A 25,481-nucleotide genomic window follows, 5' to 3' on the forward strand; every position below is an offset into this window, starting at 1 on the left:
GATAAAACCTCAGAGATCCACCTTCCTGGTGGTTTCCTATCTAGCTGCTCAGTTACTTTCGTTTTTAAGCAGATTTCTCCGTGACATTTATTCCATTTCTGAAGCTTCCCATCCACGACGGAAATTCACATGTACCCCTGCCAACTCCTTCAGTCTCTCCCGGGAAGTCCTGTTGTAAGCATTGCACTCCTTGCTGGCTGCCTGCGCTCTGCCTCTCATCATTCCGATCTCCAAGAAAACTGTATAATCTCTTCCTTATTCCAATGGAGGTTCCATCACAAACACCTGCATTCATCTCTATGCTGCTTTCCTCACTGCACCCTTTCCCCAGCAAACCCTTCCCACACTCGGCCATCAAAACCATTACATGAACATGCTCTGGTCCAGTACACTCATTAGATGGAAACACTCAAGCAGTATTTGAAAGATTGTGTCGCTTAACGTCTCACTAGAATTCTGACCCATCTAAAGCCGACTACTACAACAACTCTGTCTTCTTCCCACTCCAGATTTCAGCTTATTCTTTGCCTTGCTCAATAAAGTTCAAAGAACTATCTCTCTCCAATGACCACTTTGTTACAAGCTTTCCATTCATATTCTATCCCTCTTTTTGAAGTTACAGCTGAGACACTCTTCCTACAACCTATTTGCATTGGCAATGTTCTTGAGGATGAACAAATGTAAATTAGTAAGAAGATCCAGTCTTGTCTCCTGGGCGATGTTCTTCCCTTGCCATCTGCTTGATTCATCTGAAATAAAAAGGTGAAGACTACAAGCAATGATTTTTGTATTAAGTTGAAACAGAAATCGAACTCAGTACACCACTCAATACTCAAAGCGTTAAATGTCAAATGAAATGAAATAATTTCTGTTTCTTTTCTCAGGCTTGCAGTTTTCCTTATTTAGAACTGTTTTAAGGTAGCCGTTATCCTGTTTACCAACCAGAGATTGATAAAGCTTTTCAGATTGAAGCAAATGTCCGCTTAACTGATTTTAAAAGTACCAAACGGTGGCATAAAGACTCAGTTGTAAGCCAAGCTTCCTCTTTCATTCTAAAGTAAGGAAATTCTGGATGAGAAACAGAAATACTTCTGATCGGCAGTTAACAAAACTCAAATTGCTGAGGTCTAACGTGGTCCATGAAACTCTATCACTCACTATCAGGAAATGAATTTAACTACCATTTCGAACACAAACAGAAAGAAACACCATTTGCTGAAGTTACAGTCCGGGTCCAGCTGATCCTTGTATCCAACCTCATTTCCTAAAATGTGTTGCGAGCCTGCCCTGATAAAATTTGGCAGCTGTAATGGTGCGGTAAAGGAGAGAGAAAGAAAGAATCAATCATTAGGCTGCAATGGAAGCCACAAAAATATTATCAGCACAATGCAGACAAGAAAGGACAAATATGTACTCTTTCAATAAAGAACAGATATTTTCTAAGAGAAAATAAATGAACAAATGTAAACAAATCAAAGGGACACAACAGTGTACAGATAGCTAAACCTTTGATATCACTCAGAATGCAGTCCGTATCATAAAATCAAAGAATAACGCTATGATGCCACTCAATATTTAAGACAAATACATTAAGGTAACAACAAGCTATGGTCAATTAAAAAAGTCCAATTATTAATACACAATTGAAAAGCAAGAAGACAGAATGGCTTTGTGGCAGCATTTCCCCCACATACAAATGTTTGTAGATAACACTAACGATTACACCCTATTAGTAACAACATTTAGTGATAAAAGATTTCCTTGAGGTTTGCTGGTATTAGCAAATTCTTCAGAGGATCTTTTTTTTTTAAATCAATAGCTGAAGAAAAATGTATCTTTTCTACTCAATAGCGTTTCGGCAAAGGGGAAAGGAAATGCAATAATCTCTCAATATCAAATAGATCTGTCAGGAAACCCACTGAAAAAAGATATCAGAAATAGAAATAGACTTGTTTGAGATGTTAATGCATGATTGAAATGATTTCATATCTAAAGATTAGGTATCAATGAAATTGTAATATGGATATCAAATTATAAAGCAAAGTAAGAGTTGCTCTTTTTCTCTCACCCAGATGACACTTGTTTGAAAACAACTTGCATTAGATAGAAAATACAGACATTTCACATTTTCATTGCTTCATTTTTGAAAATTGATCATAAGACCATGAGATATAGGAGCAGAATTAGGCCATTTGGCCCATCAGGTCTGCTGTCATTTCATCATGGCTGATCTATTTCTCCTCTTGGCCCCAATCTCCTGCCTTCTCCCCATATCCCATCATACCCTGACCATCCCATCAATTTATCAACCTCTATCATAAGTACACATAAAGACTTGACCTTCGTGTCAATGAATTCCACAGATTCACCACTCTCCTCCTCTTCTCCATTCTAAAAGGACATCCCTCTGTACTGAGGCGGTGTCCTCTGGTCTGAGATTCCCCCACCATAAGAAACATCCTCTCATGACGGGCTTGGAAGCAGCACCTCTGAAACTGGCTGCATGACATTGGACCAGAATGTTCTATCAATGCCATCCCAATCTTAAACAGCAAGGCCCTGTGCAGAGCAACAAGTTGCACAATGTAATAATGTCCATGTTGTAGGGGTGGGCTATGTGGAAGGAGCAGAAGGAAAAACAAATTGAGAGCCAGCTCAGCCATATCCCCAATCTTAACTGACTGTCTGACCTATCCAAGGACCTTGAATGCTTCTGAACATCCATTCAAAAGCCATTTAACAAATTCCATTATATAATTAAACATAAAAATGTAACAGATTAAAAGCACAAAACCACTAAAATCATTGAAAAAAATTAATTTAAAAAACTGAACTCCCTAAGCCTCGTCCCTTGCTGGCTAATTTTTCTATTCTTTTCCATTGACAGATAGCTGATTCCCCGCCTTTGTGCAGGGGTTCAACACCCCAGGGAATGAGAGGAATAAGACTTCCACCACTGTACAGATATACCAAATATAAGAGTGCATACACACAGAAATATCAGGAGTTTTAGACAGCACAACAGCAATTTCCCAGTACATTCTGGCTGGTATTCCAGAGAGAGGATTGCCATGGATTAGAACTCAACTCTCAAGCCAAATTCTTCCTGCCAATTGAGTTATAATGAGAATTGTTTAAACCACATTTGGGTTGAACAAGTGGCCAGATCTATTCTGTAACATCTCCATGGTTACAGGGTAGTCAGGGCAGGATATTTACAGAGAAAATATTTCAGATGCAATGTACAGACCCAAACAAATTTATGCACAATTTACCACAACCAAAACAGCTTTTCATCCTCTGAGTCTCAACATTTTAAAACTTTGTCACATTGGTTAATTCTACTGAATAACCCACGTGAAACATCTGGATTTCATGCAGATATACTGACTGTCGCTGTTCACCCAAACTTCTCAAAGCCCCCTTTTACCTGAACGACATTTATGTTACAGGTTTTAATTCAATTTGGACCATTTATTTTATTCAACTATCAGGGACACTTGCTTCTAACATAGGAGACAAGGATTTCTTTGTCCTTGGAGTTTCCTTGTTTTTGGCGTATTTAACTGAAGAGTCCTTTAAACATGCATATTGTTGTGTCAAGAGATAGACAATATTTTATGTAGATGACTTGGTTAACCTGACATGTTCCACTTCTGTGCACTTGCATTTTAAAACCAAAGTTTAAAGGCAGATTTCATTTCTTGATGCCAGATACAAGGAATTCTGTCATAGGCTGTGTGTTTTTAAGTTGAAGGCATCCGAAAGCATTCAGCTGCTTCCTTGTATTTTGTTATGAACCAAAAAAAAGCTGCAAAAATCTATATTAAAACATTAACCAAAAAATACATTACAGAGACCAGTGATACTCTTAACAACTTTTGATATAGTGGCGGGGGGCGGGGGAGGGTGTTGAATAATAACCACTTTAAAGCCCAAACCCCAATCCTCCATAAAGTGCATGAATACAGGTGTCAGCTTATTGTGTGCACGCGTCTTGGAGAAGGCACCCTAATCCTAAGTGTTCAGTTGCTATCCTCACATCATGATCTAAGTGGAAGGAATGCAAAGATATGTAAGCGATGAGATAAGAAAACACCACTTGCAGATTTAAGATATCTAAAGAAACAAACTTGGAAAATAGGGTGAAATGCTGTTGCAAAGTCAATCCCACAGAGATTTGGAGACAGTAAATATTAGAGATTGGTTGTTAACTACTGAGACAGAAACTCCTGCTTCATCTTTGGCACACTTTAAAGATTTAATTGAAAAAGTTTCAACTCAGAAGCAGTAAATATCATCTTTTCACTTGAGAGATTGTTTAAAAACCTCTGTTTAAGTAATCAGGATAATCCTCTGCCCCACTCCATCAGAGAACGACACACACCTGCTCCTGCCCTTCCTCTGTGATCAAAGCGAGAGACTAGAGAACAGATGCACGGCACATCTCTGGGGTAGTCAGAGCAATACCTCAAGTTGTTGGGTGACACCCTTCATGCCAGATCAACGCCATGATAATGCTTTCAGCACTTGCTGATATACAGGGACCACACAACACCATCACATGGTGGAACCGTTGACAGTTACACCATGGAGTTAAACTGTGTTGCAGCTCAAGATGATCAAACTTTGAGTAACATTGAGGACGAGAAACAAACAAGAGTTTATTGACTCAGTACTGTCTCCTTGGTGACTAGTCTCTTAGGAAAACATTACTAATCTATTTAAGATGCACTGGGGAAAAGGCCCTTCTGACTCTTCAAGCTGCACTGACAGCAACTCCCGATTTAACCCTAGCCTAATCACAGGACAATTTAGCCAACGCAACCGGTACGTCTTTGGGCTGTGGGAGGAAACCGGAGCACCCGGAGGAAACCCATGCAGTGATGGAGAACGTAAAACTCCTTACAGGCAGTGGCAGGAATTGAACCTGTGTCGCCTGCACTGTGAAGCGTTGTGCTAACCAGTACACTACCGTGTGCATGCGCCCCCCACCCCCCCATAAGCAAAAAGAAATGGGAGTTTTTAAAAAAAAATGGAAGGATGTACATCAGCACAAATATTGGCAAATTCCACCTAAAAACAATGGCGATTTGAGTGAGGTCTGAAACTGGTTGTGGAAGGTTCACAAGTGAATAGTGGCAGCCGGTGGTTAGCATGGGGCACAGGTAACATATGGTGAACCAAATGCGGTGCAACACACACGCCACACGGCAAGCGACACAACCCAAGAACAGATACAACAGAACAACGAGGACAAAAATGAGAAGAATTGGATGGAGATGGGGCCAAGGGACATGGAAAGCTACGGTAAGTGCAGCAATGGCTTTGAAGATGTAGGAGCTCCAGCAATAAAAGTCACACTGGAAAACTGATTGAAAATTTATACTGGCCAATACTATGGGATCACAAAACAACTTTCACTTGTTAAAATGAAAGAAAAATTCCCACAACTGACTAGATCTCACCCTTTCTGACCGTAGAATCTGCCAGATGCTCATCAAGGCATTAACATCTACCCAAACAGGCGGAGTCTCAGATGAACATTTCAGTCTTCTATGAAATCAGCAAGAGTTCATCCCTGCAGTGCACATCAGCTTACATCAGACACCAGCACTCTGGGATAAGACCACGAGACCTTAAGACACAGGAGCAGAATTAGGCCATTCAGCCCATCAAGTCTGCTCTGCCATTCCATCATGGCTGACTGATCCTGGATCCCACTCAACCCCATCTCAAGGCAATAAAACCCTGAAAAGTTATTGAATGCAGAGCCCAAGGTTTTAAAACAGCACACAGTTTTTATTTTCCTTTTATTGAGTCTTATTCTCTGTACAGTATTTCAAAATTCTATGCACATAAAATCAGTAACAATTTATTTGCACTTTATTTTTAATTATATAAAAGCTTCTAATTATTCTCACTTGAAAATTATAATCCTCTTTCCAGACTCTAAAGTCTCAATTTTATTTTACAATAAGCTCTTTACTCCTGGTGGAAGCAATGTCCTTGGAGATAAATAAACCTTTGCTTATTTTGAGGCAGAGAGCTGTTAACTGAACGACACAAATTGCTAAAGAGATGTCTCGATGTTAGGGAGGAAAGTACAGGGGAGGATGTCAGAGGTGTTTTTTTTAAAAAGAAGTACATACTGCCAGGATGGGTGAGAGAAGCGGATACATACGGACATTTAAGAAACTCTTAGATAGGTGCATGGATGATAGAAAACAGAGGGCAATGCAGGAGGGAGGGGTTAGATAGATTTTAGGGTGGGTTAAAAGGTTTGGCACAACATTGTGGGCTGAAGGCATTCTTTAAAAGGTGCTTGAAAGGTGCTTATTTCACATTTTGGAGCTGCTTAACCCTTACATACTGTTCATATTCTATACCTTCACAGTATGATCCAGCCCAAGAACCCCTCATAACAAATGTCTATACCAAATTTTGAACCACAGATCTATTTATAATGTATAAATAGCCTATCTGACATTAATAAATGGGTGATTAATCCTTAATTAATGTTTCAGAGATCTAAAATCCATTTCAATAGATACAGGTCAAATTTGACCCGGAGCAGCCTCAATGTACAAAAATTTGTAGCACCTGTATAAGAGTATAACATTTTTAAAATATTTTTATTTTTGCGTATTTTTGGGTCACTTTAGGAAAAGTCATTAAATTTCGGCTAAAAAAAAATGGCCTTTAAGGGTGTTTTTACTGCTGTCAAATGTCATCTGGCTCAAATTTGATCACTGAGTAGGCTGCCAAACTTCACAGGTTCAGAACTGTTTGTCATGGGCTGTGAGCAGTGACAGGGGAGGGAAGAAGAGGAAACAGGATTTGACAGCTGTTATAGACCCAAAATAAGCATTTCTAAAATTCTAGGTCATTAAGACAAAATGCACAGCAGACACTTCAATTGAGTAGTCTTGCTTCTCGTTAACTACCACATTCAGGAATAATTGAATGCAGAAACGACAGTTTGTTCTCAAGCATCAAAACGACAAGCAACTCACCCAGATTTGCTGATGTGCACTGCAGTCACTTAACTTGCAGAGTCAAAGTTTTTTCCCCTCCCCCAGCAAATTTGCAATTCTGAAATTGCTTCACACTGGCCCCCACCCTTCTGCAACCTACATGGTTTAGTTTCTGGGATAGTAAGCTGAAGCAGCCCACTACCGACTTCCCTGTGGCAAAGAGACTGGATCTCATGACCAGCACGTCAATTCTTGCCTCTGAAAGGCAATTTTAAAAACGCACATCCAATTCAATGTAAAAAAAAGCTTCAAATTAAATTACTGTTTCATAGTTCTATTCTTTCTGTGGGGGAGTGTTGGGAAGAAGATTTCTACTCAAAAATACTTCAATCCCGTATACAAGAAATTCCTGAAATATCTCAATCTCATTAAAACCAGCCTTAACTTCTGTGCAAACATTGCAGGAACTTTGTCCATTGAATGAAGAGAGAATAGAATGATTATAACCATATAAATCAGGGGTTCCCAATCTGGGATTCACAGACCACTGGGTTAATGGCAGGGGTCCATGCAATAAAAAAGGTTGGGAACTGCTGACATGGATGAAGGTAGCAATATTAGTGAGCAGGACCTGGTGCTTGGAAATGTGGACTGGACGATTATGGAGTTTCACCATCAGCAGGAACTTGTGTTCCTTCACATGAAACACGATGGTGCTAATGCGTCCTGGTGGGAAATTGGAGAGACACTTTTAGGATGTAGCTTATCAGAAATGGGGTCAAAATCAGAACTATTGAACATTTAAAAAAAAGTGGTTTCACTGAGGACTGAGTTGTTTCAGATAGTCTGTTCTGACTGACGATTTGCTGAGCCTGAAGCGAAATGGGGCTACTTCACTGAATTCATCAATATGGGTCACATGCAGGAGCCGAAAAAATCATGGGAAATGTAACAACAGTGTGACTTGCAATCGGGTGAGAAAAAGATGTGGTTTCACTACCTGTCTCTCTCTGTCCAATTAGCACAGACGTGAATGATCAAGCGATTAACAGATTTGATCGGGTAGACTATCTCTGTCTCAACAAAAGAAACTGAGGAGAAATTCTTCAGGTTAGAATTGGAAAATATAGCAGCAACCCCCTTGAGAAAACACAATAAGGTTAAAGATAAAACCAGTTTCTGCCAGTGACTGAAAACCAGGTCCTTTTGCTTCCAATTGTATTACTTAAAAACTCAGAACAGGGAGATTTCCAAATGATTAGGCTTACTTGGGGCCAGAACCCAAATTTAATTTCCAAGCAATACATTAAAAAAACATTTTACAAATTTATTAAAAAAATCAAAGCTGAGGAACTTCATCTGGGACAAGGTTTGTTATTTATCCAAAGAAAGGGAATCTTGGATTTTGAGAGAAGATGTGAATTCAGCCAAGAAGAAAAAGGAAGCAGAAGGTTCAGGAAGTTGAAATCAAGCAGACTCCTTCAGGAACATGAAGAAATCAGAAAAAACAAACTCTAAAATAGAACAAGCAAAGCCAGTGGAGTCTATGGATCAGTGGGAAGTAGCTTAAGGAGAATTCAAAGGCATTTTAACATACATCTTGGGCATGAGGATAACTAGGGAAAGGAAAAGATCACTCAAGGACACGTGCTTTGATGTGGAAAATATGGGTGCAGTTCTAAACATGAACTTTACATCAATATTCACCAAGGAGATTACTGCTGTCAGCGTGGAGCTTGCCAATATGCTAGGACATTTTGAGATAAAGAGGTCTATTGAAGAGCAAGGTGGACAAGTCCCCAGGGCCTGATCTCTTTGTCCTCTCTATCACCCAGCATCGTCCTGCAGGTCTGCCAAATAGCTAATCCTTCCTTTGTAAAGGAAGGAAAAGGGATAATCCTGGAAACTGCAGGCCTGCGAGTCTCAAATCTGTGGCACATAGAACATAATAAAGAAAAGATAGTGCCAGCAGATTTTGCAGACCCAGGCGACTTCTTCCAGTTCATCCACGAAGCAGCTTATATCTCTCCTTGTATTGTTCTTTTCATGGTGTTTGTAGTTCTGCTGGAGTCCATGATCTACAGTTCAAGCTACGGTTCTTCATAAGTGGTGGGTTTTCGGGCCAACTATGCGGCTTAGCACTTTGCTGTCTTCGTGAGCAGCCTGTACTCTTGGAGCTGGAAGGTCGGACGTTAGAGAGTGGTCCTGTAGGTCAGGGGTCCTCAAATGTTTTTTGCACCACGGACCAGTTTAATATTGACAATATTCTTGTGGACCGACCAACCGGGGGGGGGGGGGGGTGTTAATCACGACCGGAATATAGGTGATAAGTCAACTATAAGTCACTTATAATTGGCTAATACACTCAATTTCATTTCTAAAAGGGTTTATCTAACGAATTTAATATTAAACGCACAACAGATTTTCCTTGCATGAATATAGCAATAAATCAATTATAAGTCACTTATAAGTCAATAGGTCACTTATAAGTCAACAGTGGGCACGTGGCCAAGTGGTTAAGGCAGTGGACTAGCGATCTGAAGGTCGTGAGTTCGAGCCCCAGCCGAGGCAACATGTTGTATCCTTGAGCAAGGCACTTAACCACACATTGCTCTGCAACGACACTGGTGCCAAGTGGTATGGTCCTAATGCCCTTCCCTTGGACAACATCGGTGTCGTGGAGAGGGGAGACTTGCAGCATGGGCAACTGCTGGTCTTCCATATAACCTTGCCCAGGCCTGAACCCTGGAGAGTGAAGACTTTCCAGGCGCAGATCCATGGTCTCGCAAGAATAACGGATGCTTTAACTAATAAGTTAATAGCATCATAACATTTTAAGTAATATTTGGATATTAAACACACAGCGTATATTTTCCTTGTATGAACATATAAAATCATTGCAACACACCAATATCGCTGAATCAGTGGGAGCCCTAGGCTTGTTTCCCTGCAACAAGACGAGGGGTGATGTGAGACAGTGATTCTCAAAGGGGGTTCCTTATGTCCAGTCTATTCTGCAATTTAGTTTTCATTACATTCATTGCAGAAAACCCCACTTCACAGAGATATTATGTTGGAAATGGAAGCAATGTTTTCAGTGCTTTCGTGGCTATCTCACGATATTCAGTCTTGACTTTGATCCAGAATGCCGGCATAGATGTTATGTCAAATATACTTTTCAGCCCACCGTCATTTGCAAGCTTGAGGAGTTGATCATCTTCTCGCGCTGACATGGATGATTCACCGGGGACATTCACAAATGGGTCACGGACCCATTCCTTTGCACATCTTCGGTCATTTGCGGTTGGGAAGGAACGCTCGAATTCTGTCAACAGCGAAGATAGGTGATCGCGCACCAGCTGTGAGAAGGACGGTGCAGCCTCAGACTCTCCCAAACTCCCAGCTAATGTTGGGAACATGTCAAATATGCCCCATCCACTCGCCGTCCCCACAGTTCCAGTTTGGCTGTGAAAGCAGACACTTTATCTGTCAACTTGAAGACAGTTGTCATTCTCCCCTGAAGTGACAAATTGAGTTCATTGAGCAGGTTGAAGATGTCACACAGATAAGCGAGTTTTGCTCTCCACTCCTCGTCACTGAAGTGTGCTGCCAGTGGTGACTTCTTTCCTGAAAGAAATCTCTGTAGCGGCTCTCTTAACTCAAAAACCCTGGCCAGGGCTCTTCCCCTTGATAGCCACCTGACTTCAGTGTGTAAGAGAAGGCATTTGTGCTCTGCATCCATTTCCTCGCAAAGCTGCTCAAACAGACGTGAGTTAAGGGCTTTTGCTTTGATGTGATTGATAACTTCAACAACGTCACTCAATACGCTGTTAAGATCAGGTGACATTTTCTGCCTAGCCAGCGTTTCTCTGTGTATGACACAGTGTATTCAGGAGCAATTTCTTTGACTTGGGTAGTGAAACCAGCCAACCATCCAGTCACAGCTGCAGCCCCATCTGTGCCTACTCCAACACAGAACAACCAGTACAGTTTGCCTGACATGTAGTCATTCAAAGACTTGAATAGTTCTGCCCCAGTTGTGTTAGCTGGCAGCGACAGTGCAGACAACATATCCTCGTGCACATCGTCTTGAAATATGTATCGCACATAAACCAGCAGTATTGTCTTGTTGTTGACATTGGTAGACTCATCGACCTGGATTACTAGTTAAGCCGTTCCAACAGCTGTGCTTCAATGTCCTCCGCTATGTCATCGATTCTCCTTGAAACCGTGCAGCTGAAAGAGAAACCTCACCGATTTCATCGACTGAAGTGTTGGGGGAGACTGGAACACTGAGACAGCAGGTGGTGTGCTTGCTGATCACCGGCTGACTTTGGAGGAAGGGCTCTGTACTCCAGCGATCCCTCTCTCTCGCTTGATGGAGAGAGAGCCTGACAGGGGGGTTTCAGGTTGTATACACTCTCATTAAAGGGAACCATTTGAACTTGAACTTCCTGTGATGAAAGGGCAAGTAAAGAAAACAACAAAAGAGAAAAAGGCCCATTTTAATTAAACAGTCAAATGTGCACAAGTTGGAGCTCAAAGCTTCTCCATAGTCACCGATTCTCAATCGATCTCGCCCTTGGCTTCGTCAAATCACAGTCCTGCTCTGGGTCGAATCCTATTATCTCTTCTCTTCATCTCCTCTTGAACAAAAGCCCCAAGCCCAACATTAGTGACCCTCACCAGAGAAACCTCCCCTTAATTCAACCATCCCAATTGGATGGCACACATTTCTCTTCATCTCTTATCTTCAACAATAACCCAAACAGGTACTACATCCAATACAGTCAACTCCAAAGAATAAAGAAAAACTTAATAGGAGGCTTTTATGTTGGTCTAAGGATCAGGGTAAAAGCCATACTAACATTCACCGGCAATTCTGCCACACATTAAATCACGTTTTAGAGCTGCCATGGGTTCCATTGAGAGTGGGGGAAGAAGTGGAGATGTGGAGAAGGCACCCCAGGAGGTGGAACAAAAGGTGACAGCCCAGGCGATAGAAAGAATAGCGCAGAAAACAGAATAGATATCAAGTGTAAAAGCTGTTGAGTGAATATTTGATTATCACTAATACCTCCTGTTGATTTCATCTGCTGAATTGATTTTAGATAGTGTTTTCAGTCACTGGCAGTGTAAAGAATAAAACAGGGATATCAAACATCTTTGCAGTATGCATCTTTTTGCCCCAGTACCACCTGTAGTTAACTTCAAAACACAAGTCAACATTAAGTCCTCAGAGGCTGAAATTCAAGTGTTATTTTTAGAGTATGCAATATTAATACAATATTTTGATTAGCATTAAATGCTAATTCAAAAAAAGACGACCAAACGAGCTTTTTTGCTCTTTTGACTGCATCAACCAGCTTGCTTACAAAAAAAGGTTCAGGAAATAACCCCACAAGGGTTAAATTACTCATTAAATTCAATTCATGAACAGAAGAAATTCAGAACCAAATTTTAGAAAATTTAATCTGTACTTGACAGCAGAATGATGGAAAAAGGATTGTTATTCCAAAACAAAAACTTGCTCATGAAGACAGTCACAGGATGTACCAGTTAACCATCCCTGATCCACCATTGTTTATTAGCAATTGAGAGCATGCTTTGAGTCAGGGCAACAAGGTTGAAATCATTGCAGAATGAGTTTCTTCCCTGGAGATGTAGAAGAGCAGCGGAGTTTGGTTCAAATCACTAGCTGTACCTAGCTAAAAGCCTGGGAAGAGTTTATTAGGCTCTGAAGTTCCAATTGTTTCCAAGTTTGAACAGGCTGCAGAGAATTATTGAGCAACATACATCAAAGTTGCTGGTGAACGCAGCAGGCCAAGCAGCATCTATAGGAAGAGGCGCAGTCTCTTTCACTTTGCCTCCAACTTTCACCCTGCCCTCAAGTTTACCTGGTCCATTTCCGACACCTCCCTCCCCTTTCTGTCTCTGTCTCTGGAGACAGCTTATCCACTGATGTCTACTATAAACTACTGACTCTCACAGCTATCTGGACTATTCCTCTTCTCACCCTGTCTCTTGCAAAAACGCCATCCCCTTCTCGCAATTCCTCCGTCTCCGCCGCATCTGCTCTCAGGATGAGGCTTTTCATTCTAGGACGAGGGAGATGTCTTCATTTTTTAAAGAAAGGGGCTTCCCTTCCTCCACTATCAACTCTGCTCTTAAACGCATCTCCCCCATTTCACGTACATCTGCTCTCACTCCATCCTCCCACCACTCCACTAGGAATAGGGTTCCCCTGGTCCTCACCTACCACCCCACCAGCCTCCGGGTCCAACATATTATTCTCCGTAACTTCCGCCACCTCCAACGGGATCCCACCACTAAGCACATCTTTCCCTCCCCCCCTCTCTCTGCATTCCGCGGGGATCGCTCCCTACACAACTCCCTTGTCCATTCGTCCCCCCCATCCCTCCCCACTGATCTCCCTCCTGGCACTTATCCGTGTAAGCGGAACAAGTGCTACACATGCCCTTACACTTCCTCCCTTACCACCATTCAGGGCCCCAAACAGTCCTTCCAGGTGAGGCATCACTTCACCTGTGAGTCGACTGGGGTGATATACTGCGTCCGGTGCTCCCGATGTGGCCTTTTATATATTGGCGAGACCCGACGCAGACTGGGAGACCGCTTTGCTGAACATCTACGCTCTGTCCGCCAGAGAAAGCAGGATCTCTCAGTGGCCACACATTTTAATTCCACATCCCATTCCCATTCTGACATGTCTATCCACGGCCTCCTCTACTGTAAAGATGAAGCCACACTCAGGTTGGAGGAACAACACCTTATATTCCGTCTGGGTAGCCTCCAACCTGATGGCATGAACATTGACTTCTCTAACTTCCGCTAAGGCCCCACCTCCCCCTCGTACCCCATCTGTTACTCATTTTTATGCACACATTCTTTCTCTCACTCTCCTTTTTCTCCCTCTGTCCCTCTGAATATACCTCTTGCCCATCCTCTGGGTCACCCCCCCCCTTGTCTTTCTTCCCGGACCTCCTGTCCCATGATCCTCTCGTATCCCCTTTTGCCTATCACCTGTCCAGCTCTCGGCTCTATCCCTCCCCCTCCTGTCTTCTCCTATCATTTTGCATCTCCCCCTCCCCCTCCAGCTTTCAAATCCCTTACTCACTCTTCCTTCAGTTAGTCCTGACGAAGGGTCTCGGCCTGAAACGTCGACTGCGCCTCTTCCTATAGATGCTGCCTGGCCTGCTGCGTTCACCAGCAACTTTGATGTATGTTGCTTGAATTTCCAGCATCTGCAGAATTCCTGTTGTTTGAGAATTATTGAGCACTCAGTTTCTGGAAAGTGGTATTAATGGGGACTGGCGGGGTTAAATGGAGAGATGGAGTGGTTGGATAGGTACCAGATGCTGAGTGAGTTTCAATTTCTTTTGAGCTGACCAAATGGAATTAATGGGAAAAAAAAGAGGTCTGAACCTTGTAATGTCACAGGGGTAATATCTATCAGTCAATACACAGATGGTGTCACTAGATTTCTACAATTTTCCCCACTGTGTTCATCACATTGGATTGATTTTCCTTTTAAAACACACCGAGAATTTTACAGGGATCACTTACACCAGGGGTAGGCAACCTACGGCCTGTGGGCCAGCCCGCGAGCAAATATCGGGATACTATGCTTATCCCGCCCGGAAGCAATTTTTCCTTATTCTGAGTGTTTCACGCAACCACACTGATGGACATGCATGTTGTCTTGCTACACTGGCCCCAGGCTCTGTTTTGCTCCAAACCAAACACTGGTATATACGAACGACGGGAACGCAGACTACCTTATTAATATGTATTAGATACTGTCCGTGCACGCACAGGTTTTCAGATGGGATCGTTCAAATTTGTGAACAGAAACAGTATCACTGTGTTTTAACAAGAAATCCACGCTAAATATCCATATACTTACATGCGCTACAATACCTATTGAATAACTTGCGTTTCAAAATAAAATCGAAGAAAAAAATTCCAATGGCAATGAATGCAAAACGCAGGAAGGTAGACACTGAGTGCTGAAATTTCCAAGACACTTGGACACTAGATTACTTCTTCATCGAGCAAACTGGGAAACCAATTTGTCTCGTTTGCCTAGAAAATGTTGCTGTGAAGACGGTGGCAAGTATCAGGCGACATTAAGAGACCCACCATAGTGGAAAGAAAGCTACAGTGTGGGAGTACCAGCTTCAAAAAGGAAATTGTGCATTTTCCTATTTTTCAAAAAAAGTAAAGCACAAGATCCAGGCATTTTTGTGAATATGGTCCAAGAGAGAAGAGTTTCATCTCGTTTTGCTGATTTTAGCTTGCATGTAAATGAGTTCAAGCTGTTTGCTACTCCATTTGATGTGGAAGTGGACACTGCATCAGAAATTTTTCAAATGGAATTGATTGAGATGCAGTGTGACGACATATTGAGATTGAAATTTCATTCTGAAGATGTGCAGTGCTTGACTTCTATAGAAAACATATCCATCCAAGTGGGAAGTATCCTAACTTAGTGGACAATGCAAAAAAGATGGCATCATTGTTTGGCAGCACTTATCTGGGTGAGCAACTATTTTCAAAACTGCACACCCCATTTGTAAACAAGATTGACTGATGCCAACCTAGATAATATCGTGCTCTTGGCATCAACAAGTCTGACACCCATTATTGAGAAGCTTTCAAGCAACAAACAGCACCAAGTTTCACAATGAGTTATCGACTGTTTGCATTAAAATTTTCTTTTTTAATATACTTAATTTACCACTATTCAATGCATCATGTTCATACGTTTTATGTTTAAAGATTCTTCGTGTCCTTTTAGTAGATTCAAAAGATGCCTTGATTGAAATAAATTGGAAATAAACTGAGTTCCTTGATTACTAATTGGCATCATTGGTTAAGCACAAATTATTTTCTAGCATGTGTTATTCATTAATTTGAGGCAAAACACAACTAGGTATATTTAAATGGATAATTCCCATATTTCAAGTTTTTTTTAAAATGGCATTTATCTGGCCGACTGTCCACTCATTAATACGCGATCCGGCCCACAGAGGAAAAATGGTTGCTGACCCCTGACTTACACCTTCAATTCTTTTCTCTTCAGAGAGAAATGTGCAGACCAGAATTGTGGTATTTCCAATTAAACTGCTTCTCCATCCTAGGTTACTCAACACAACCAGGTCACTACCGTCACCTGTGGTGCATCTCTTGGGAGTACAGGTGTCCCCCGCTTTTCGAACGTTCGCTTTACGAAACCTCACTGTTACGAAAAGAGGCAGCGCGTGCCCCGAGCAGCCAAGCTCCTCCCCCAGAACTGCAATCTGGCCGGCATTGCTTAAACACATGCCTGTGAGCAGCCGTTAGCAAGATGAGTTCTATGGTATTGGAAAAGCGTAAAAGAGCTCGCAAGGGTGTTACACAGCGTAAAACTAGATATAATTAAGCGTTTCGATCGCGGTGAACGAAGCAAGGACAAAGTGAGTTTGGCTTGGGGAAGTTGACGAAGATGATATTGAAGAGGTTGTGGCATCCCATGACCAAGAACTGATAGATGAAGAGCAGATGCAATTGGAACAGGAAAGGATAACACTCGAAACTAAGGGCAGTAGCGAACGGACCGAAAGTGAAGTCGTCCAGGAACTGAACGTAAAGCAACTGCGTGAGATTTTCGCTGCAATAATAAAGTACGACTTTAATTTTGAAAGGGTACGTCGGTTTAGGGCATATTTGCAAGATGGTTTGAGTGCTTACAAAAAACTGTATGATAGAAAAATGCGCGAGGCTAAGCAGTTAAGCAAGCCTTCCACGTCAGCTGACAAACCTCGACCTTCAACATCGAGGCAGGCAAACATAGAAGATGACCTGCCTGCTATGATGGAAACAGACGATGGATAGATTACACCCCAGTGTCCCACCACCCCAACCGCTGGACCGATACCGATTCGTGGAGAATGCAGCGGTAGCCAGGAGGCACCCAGCACATCTTTAAGAAAAGAGCCGAAATAAACAAGCTAATTAATTAGGTGCCGCCCGGCACGTAAACGTTGGCCCAGATCAGAGGCAATTGCCGAATTTTGCCTCTGATCTGGACCGACAATTACGTGCCGGGCGGCACCTATTTAATTGGCTTGTTTACTTCAGCTTTTTTCTTAAAGATGTGCTATGTGCCTCCCAGCCACTGCTGTACCGCTGCATTCTTTGCGGATCGGTAGGCGGCCTGGAGGGTGGGGGCCACTGCACCACCCCAACCTCCAACGACTCAGTCTAACACACCATCATCAGTGTGTTCAGCACTGTCTTCCCGATTCTGGTAAGTGATACTACACCGTACATACATTATTTCTACTTTATATCAGCTGTGTATTTTTACATGTTATTTGGTATGATTTGGAATCTTCATAGCTTAAAGGTTACTGGAGAGAGTATTTCTGCCGAAAGCGCTTGCACGGGATTTTCACTACCGAGAACAGTGCGGCAATGATTGTAGAGAAGTATTGCTACTTTATATAGGCTGTGTATTTATCATATCATTCCCGCTTTTACTATATGTTACTCTTATTTTAGGTTTTGTGTTATTTGGCATGATTTGGTATGTTATTTTTGGGTCTGCCAACACTCACAAATTTTTCCCATATAAATAAATGGTAATTGCTTCTTCGTTTTATGACATTCTGGCTACAAACCGTTTCATAGGAATGATCTACCTTCGGATGGTGGGGGAAACCTGTAAAAGCAGGATGGAACAGCTTAAAGAATGTCAAAGGTGAAAGGTACAACTCGATTTCAAATATTGTTCCCTTTAAATAAATCCAGGGGAAGAAAAACTTCTCCAAACAAAATCCAATTTTAAATGAAGACCAAGCCTGAAGAAATTCTTCCGGTGCCTTTGTTTTTGCCTCCCTGTTGCTGGCAGCATCCATTTTATTGGTATTTAGTGGCTGGAAGTGAAGTGAAATCTGCTACCGAGCATAGAGTAGTGGTCATCTGCACTGTTGTGTGAAATGGTGTGATGCTAGAGCAGAACATATGGAATGGATCACATCAGCTGAGATTATTCGGTCCTGCACTGCCCTTTTCCTGTCCCCGCCAGGCACATACTTAATTAACAACATACATCAAAGTTGCTGGTGAACGCAGCAGGCCAAGCAGCATCTGTAGGAAGAGGCGCAGTCGACGTTTCAGGCCGAGACCCTTCGTCAAGTCCTGACGAAGGGTCTCGGCCTGAAACGTCGACTGCGCCTCTTCCTACAGATGCTGCTTGGCCTGCTGCGTTCACCAGCAACTTTGATGTATGTTGCTTGAATTTCCAGCATCTGCAGAATTCCTGTTGTTTACATACTTAATTAGAATACTTTTGCAAACTTTCAATTTAGTCTCTTTTCTTGGGCTGCTCCTCAGGTTTCACTTCAGCACCACTGGTTCCAAGGTGGCTGGCTGGTGTAGAATCCAGAGATTGGTGAGAATGGGGCAAGTCCACAGATGGGCAGGTGGCTATCAGACTGCTGTGGTGGTGCTCTCCATCCAGTTCACACTGGGTTGAGAACTACCAACATTTGATCCTGGATTCCTTCCTACATTGAGTGGTCACAGGGAGGAAATATTAGTCATTTTCCAGGTAGTTTTGTGAACCCTTCCACCCAGCAATCGTTTGCCTTCAAAAGAGCAAGTCCACTTTGGGAGATGGGCATCAGGCATGCCAATGTGACCACTAAAGCCAAGTGAAAATAACTAGCGCCTCTGTGCTGGACAGGGGAAAGATGCCAACCTTGGCTTATCCTGCCAGAGGATGGAAGATTTTGCAGAGAAAATGCTGGAGCTACCTCTACAGTACTTGCTTATCATTTTGAAGCATCTGTAGAATGGTGGGGACCTTTGAAAATGGATGCTGTATTCATCATGATTGATGAAAGAGCCTGTACTCTTCTATGTCCCAGTCATAAAGTGGATAAGATGGAGAACAGTGGAACATTTCTTTAAAAAAAAAATCTGTTGGACCACAGTCTTTCAGTTAACAGTCAAAAGGTTTAGAGATGTGAAAATAGGAGTAGTGGTTGGTGCTGATCTTTTGATTCTATGCTTCAGTGAAATTCGAATCTACCAACTCTGGAGTCAATACTATGATCTAAAAAGCATGTCTTCCAAGTCACTGGGAGGAGGCAGTTGATGAGGATCCTGGTGATAACATTCCCTGTTGTGGACAGAAGGCCCCTCTTAGATTTGTCTCCATTTTTAAATAGACAGATATGATTGATCCCTGGAATACCCTCCACTTCTGAGACTTGGATGAAGAGGTCATGGATTTGTGACCAAAGCAATTCTCCACCCATGCTTCTAAGAAGCAAACACTGCTCCAGAGGCCTTGATGTTTTGCAGCTGACGTGTAGTGCTTGGTATTGAGGGATGGTGCAGAGCACACTAGGACACCCGCATGCAAGATACTCGATGGAACTGTACTGATAATCCTGCTTGTACAGTTTGTGGGAGTGCTATCCGAGTGGTACAAGAACACTCAACTACCATACGAATTCTTGTTGGTCTTGGGGACCATGGAGAATAGTCAGGGCTAGTTCAGGGGTTCCTAACCTTTAGACCATGGACCCCTACCATTACTAAGGGGCCAGTGAGGAACCCCCAGTGTAGTTCATGTAGAATGGAGTTAAATGAGCTCATGGATAGTCATCGTTAACAAGTTAATTCTATCAAGTGCTGAAGGTTTCCTCAGTCCTTGACAATCCCATCTCAATTCTTGGTATTCAGAGGCTCCTCAGTGTATAGGTTGTAAATGGCCCCGAAACTACCGAACAATCCACCTTTTATGGTTATGAATGAGTTTCTGGACATTGTGCAGCCATGGTACTCACCATGGCCTTGACCTTCAGGGGTGGCAGTTCCAATGCAATGGTGTCTTATGCCTGCTCGTTAGAAATTCCTGGACCTCCTGGTCATTCCCAAACCAATTCTGGTAGTGAAGCCTACAGTTTCTTCGCAGAAACTCCTTAGGTAGACTTCAGAACAAGCTAGATAGCCATCCACCACTCCTAATGGTTTAGTGACAGCGTGCTGCCAGTGAGGTGATATCCACTATGAGACTTCAGAGGTGACATTCCTGTTGCAGATGAGGTGACAGTAATTCCAATAGTTATTGACACCAGCTGTGGTGTGGATGTCATGGATATCCAATTCATCTCTTATGCAGGTGAATTTAAAAGGCGTCAGTGCCTGACAAAGCACTTCACTGAGGTCAGATGCACATGTCCATGAACAAACAGGATGTTAGCTGTAACAAGGTTGCAGCAAAACATTTGTAACATACAGTGCTGTATTTGTATTAACAAGCAAGTGTACTTAATAAAACAGCCACAATGCATTTTTGCTAGGTGTTTTTTGTGTAAAAATGTGTATAATTTGTAGTACTGTGGTGGGGTGCAGACACTAGTACGTCTCTACCAAAAGAGGTAGAAGGCACTCCTTCCCTCCTGCAGGCCACCCTTGGGCAAGGTGTAGCACCTGCTTATAGGACGTGGGCATCGCCAGCCAAGCCAGCATTTATTGCCCATCCCTAGTTGCCTTTGAGGAAGTGGTGATGAGCTGCCTTCTTGAACCGCTGCAGTCCCTAATGTGTAGGGACACCCACAGTGCTGTTATGGAGAGAATTCCAAGATTTTCACCCAGCAACAATGAAGGAACTGCGATGTTTCCAAGTCAGGATGGTGAGTGATTTGGAGGGGGATTTCCAAGTGGTGGTCTTCCCAGGTATCTGCTGTTCTTGTCCTTCTAGATGGTAGTGGTAGTGTGGGTCTAGCCCCCCCCCGCCCAAAATTCAGGGTCACATGAAGCCTTGGGAGCAGGTGGTGGATGGTTGTATGAGCAGCCATAAGTTCTGCGTATGCAACCACTGATGCCAGGCAGACAATCTCTGAAGGGTATTGATAATGGTTGGGGTCATCCATTTTGTAAAGACACCACGCAGAAGGCAATGGCAAACCACTTCTATAGAAAAATTTACCAAGAACAATCATGGTCGTGATCGTCCACATCATATGATGATGAGCAAAAGTCCCAGGCACCTTAGTTACAGTACATGCCTGCAGGTCCCATGCAAGTCATCAAGTTATGGCATGTTCTCCTACACCGCAGGGGAAGTTGCAAAAATGCCACACCAGCTGATGCTCAACTGCATAGAATTAGAATCAGGTTTATTATCACTGATACAGGTGTCCCCCACTTTTCCAATGTTCGCTTTATGAAACCTCACTGATACAAAAAGATCTACATTACTACCCTGTTTTCGCTTTCAGAAGGTGTTTTCACTGTTATGAAGAAAGGCAGCGCACGATAAAAGGCAGCGTGCGCCCTGAGCAGCCACTCTCCCCGGATTCAGCACGGCAATCTCGCCGGCATTGCTTAAACACGTGCCTGTGAGCAGCCGTTTGCAAGATGAGTTCTATACCTAAAAGCCTAAAAGAACTCGTAAGGGTGTTACATTTAGCGTAAAACTAGACATAATTAAGCGTTTCAATTGTGGTGAACGAAGTAAGGACAAAGTGAGTTTGGCTTGTGGAAGCTGATGAAGATGATGTTCAAGAGGTTTTGGCATCCCATGACCAAGAACTGATAGATGAAGAGCTGATGCAATTGGAAGAAAAAAGGATAACAATCGAAACCGAATGCAGTAGTGAAATGAACGTGAAGCAACTGCATGGAATTTTCACTGCAATGATAAAGTACGACTTTAATTTTGAAAGGGTACGTCTGTTTAGGAGATATTTGCAAGATGGTTTGAGTCCTTACAAAGAACTGTGATAGAAAAATGCGCGAGGCTCAGCAGTCAAGCAAGCCTTCCACATCAGCCAAGGCAGACAACGAACCTCGACCTTCGACATCGAGGCGGGCAGAAATAGAAGATGACCTGCCTGCCCTAATGGAAACAGACTATGACGAGATGACACCCCAGTGTCCCACCACCCCAACCCCCGGACAGATACCAATTCACGGAGAATGCAGCAGTAGCCGGGAGGCACACAGCACATCTTTAAAAAGCCGAAATAAACATGCTAATTAATTAGGTGCCGCCCAACACGTAATTGTCGGCCCAGATCAGAGACGGCGCAATCGGAAATCAGCACTGATTTGGGCCGACAATTACGTGCTGGGCGGCACCTAATTAATTAGCATGTTTGTTTTGGCTTTTTTCTTAAAGATGTGCTGGATGCCTTCTGGCTACAGCTGGACCCCTGCATGTTTCGCGGATCGGTATCGGTTGGTGGCCCAGAGGGTGGGGGCCACTGCACCGCCCCAACCTGCGATGACTCAGCCTAACACACCATCATCAGTGTGCTCGGCGCTGTCTTCCTGATTCTGGTAAGTGATACTATACCGTACATACATTATTTCTACTTTATATCGGCTGTGTATTTTTACATGTTATTTGGCATGATTTGGCAGCTTCATAGTTTAAAGGTTACTGGAGAGCGCCATGTTTTTGCCAACAGCGCTTGTGTGAGATTTTCTGCCGACGGCGCTTGCGTGAGACTTTCGCTCCGGAGAACAGTGCAGTAATGATTGTGGAAAAATATTTCTACTTTATATAGGCTGTGTATTTATCATATCATTCCTGCTTTTACTATATGTTACTGTTATTTTAGGTTTTATGTGTTATTTGGCATGATTTGGTAGGTTATTTTTGGGTCTGCGAACGCTCACAAATTTTTCCCATATAAATAAATGGTAATCGCTTCTTCACTTTACGACATTTCGGCTTAAGAACCGTTTCATAGGAACGCTCTACCTTCGGATGGCGGGGGAAACCTGTATATGTTGCGAAATCTGTTATTTTGAAGCACTAGAACAGTGCATATTAAAATTATAAGTTACAATAATATAGAAATAGAACAAAATAGTGAGGTAGTGTTCATGGATCATACAGAAATCTGAAGGCAAAGGGGAAGAAGCTGTTCCTAAAACCTCAAGTGCACATCTTCAGGCTCCTGCATCTCTTCTAATGGCAGTAATGAGAAAGGTACATCCCTCATGGCAAGGCTGCTTAATGATGGACACCACCTTGAGGTATTGCCTTTTGTAGATATCCTTTATGGTGGGGAGGCTGGTGTCCATGGAACTGGCCAAGTCTACAACCCTTTGCAGCTTTTTCCTGATCCTGTGCATTGGCACCTGTATAGCAGATAGTGAAGCAACCAGCAAGATTCACCTCCATGTTACATCTGTAGAAATTAGCTCAAGTCTATGGTGACTTACCAAAATCTTCACAAAATTCTGAGCACTGTCATTGTCATTACATCAATATGTTGCACTGAGGATAGATCTTTTGAGAAGTTGACACCCAGGAACTTGAAGGTTACAGCTTCAAAGCTCTGACTGCTGATGAAAGCAGTTTTCCTAATTTGCTCTGCCAGAAGGGGCGTCTACTGTTTTGTTCTTTGAACTGGGGTGAGAAAGTGTCCTGGTGCCTGAGTGATGACACCAGAGCAACCCACATCTGTTGCCCTAGGGGGCCCAGAATTTCTAGTCCTGAACCTCAAGGCAATGAGTAATTACAGTTACCCTGGGACAGGTTTTAGCAAACTACTGGACAGGCTTACAGAACAATGTCTTGGCCCTATGGCAGAGGTTCAAGACAGATAAAGACTAGGCTTTGCTAAATAGATGCTAAAAGCATACAAGTAATTATCCAAGTTTATAAAGGGACCTAGACCAACTTGGAAAGTAGTTCAAGCAATGGCAAATGGAATTTGATTTAGACAGGAGAGAGGCATTGTACTTTTGGCAAGTTAAATGGGGGCAACACTTGTAACCTGACAGTCGAGGCACAGGAAGACAGAGAGACAAAGGCACTGTTTGCTACACTGGTCTTCATCAGTCTGGGTATTAAGTATGTCAGGGATATTATGTTGCAGCTGCACAAGATATGGGCATAAGACAAAGGAAATGGGATCAGCTCAAGTTCTAAAAAAAAACAGGTCAGCATGGAGAAGTTGGGCCAAATGGCCTATTTCAATGTGGTGCAATTCTAAATTAACACATGTGGTGGAATGTCATGGCAGGGGTTCCCAACCTGGGTTCCACAGACCCCTCTGTTAACAGTAGGGGTAGGTGGTATAAAGATGGTTGGGAACCCATGTTAGAGGTAGCACATAGCTGAGAATTTACAGAAAAACACTTGGCATCTTGCCATAAACCGCACAGGAATTACACCGCTTAGGACTGACTAAATGTGTCATTAAGCCGAGAGCACAAGATTAAAGTGTGTTGATGCTCAGAGTTCTACTAGGAAAGAACTAAGCAGCTTTATCCTCAAACTTTAGCCAGGAGAATGCAAATACTCCATTAATGGAGCAAGTCACTGCAAAACCCCACCAATCTTATGCTAACTAGCTCCTGTGGCAAAAAAAACAAGTTGTTCCCTGGTTCAATATGTCAAAATACAAATGATGGCTCAGTGATTTGGTGGCACAAGGGACTTGCTGCAAGAGCAAATTACTGGAAATAATTAATGTTGACCAGATCAGTTATGAATAAATGATTTAAAAAAATCATTGACAAAATATCAGCTGGCTGAGCAGTTGAACTCACTCCCTCTGAACACATTTGGAACCTTTGATACTGAAAGAGGCTTCAAAATGTTTCATGAAATCAGCCATCAGAAGAGAGTGTGCATAACTCTACAAATAAGACCAAGCCAAGGTTCACAATTTGACTTTTAGTCCAACTGAGGAGATTCAGTGATCTGCAGTAATAATTATCTACAAACCTTTCAGAAGAGGGCAGATTTTAGCCAAGGCATGCACAGGTCCCAAACTTGTATACTGGCCAATGGTGTATTCTAGGAGGAGCAGTGGCATCCCACACAGCAAGATCATTACCAGATATGGGATGATGAAAGCACCTGTCAGACAAACAAAAATCACAATAAATAATAAGAGGAACATTCTTCTCATACAGTGTACAAATTCATCTTGAATTACCTTTGGACATTGTAGGATGGGGGCGGTGAGGGGAAGAAAAAAGACAAATAGACTTCAAGTCTGCCTTGCTATTTAACAAGGTCACAACTGATCTAACTTCAGTCTTGTTTCTTCAATTCTGACAGCTCCCTACAATCCTGACCCCAGCTGTAGGTAAAACCCCAAAACACTGCTCATCTCACCCTTGATGACAAGCACACACATGCATACAGCTAAATGAAACAGCATTCCTCTGGGGGTATGTGGCAAAACACAGTGCCAGTTGGCACACACAACACACCATTACAATAGCAGGAACACAGTTACAACAAAAGAAAAAGCCCAAGTCATTGTGAGGGACATCTGAAGATTGTTGCATGGGTTGTTGGCCTGAAGCTACATTTCTGCTAGAACAGGCACACAGCAGTTCCTCAACACGTGCTAGGGCAGCCACACGCAATCCAGCAGCTCTTCCCAGGAGTTAAGGCTAGAGAGCAGCACCGACAGGAGAGGCCAGCCCAAACCCAGCACGTACTCTCGA

General features: G+C 42.8%; 1 protein-coding gene across 1 annotated transcript in view; it reads right to left on the minus strand.

Moving 5' to 3' along the window:
- The window catches only part of LOC134338536 (sodium- and chloride-dependent GABA transporter 1-like), a 92,949-nt gene that overhangs the window by 54,940 nt on the left and 12,528 nt on the right, over positions 1–25,481 (minus strand). The window contains exon 2 of the mRNA XM_063034431.1: positions 24,748–24,882. Coding sequence (XP_062890501.1) covers positions 24,748–24,882 — 135 coding nt within the window. The remainder of the gene's footprint in view (positions 1–24,747; positions 24,883–25,481) is intronic.

Source organism: Mobula hypostoma, chromosome 27, assembly GCF_963921235.1.
Source record: "Mobula hypostoma chromosome 27, sMobHyp1.1, whole genome shotgun sequence".
In the NCBI taxonomy this organism is placed as follows: domain Eukaryota; kingdom Metazoa; phylum Chordata; class Chondrichthyes; order Myliobatiformes; family Myliobatidae; genus Mobula; species Mobula hypostoma.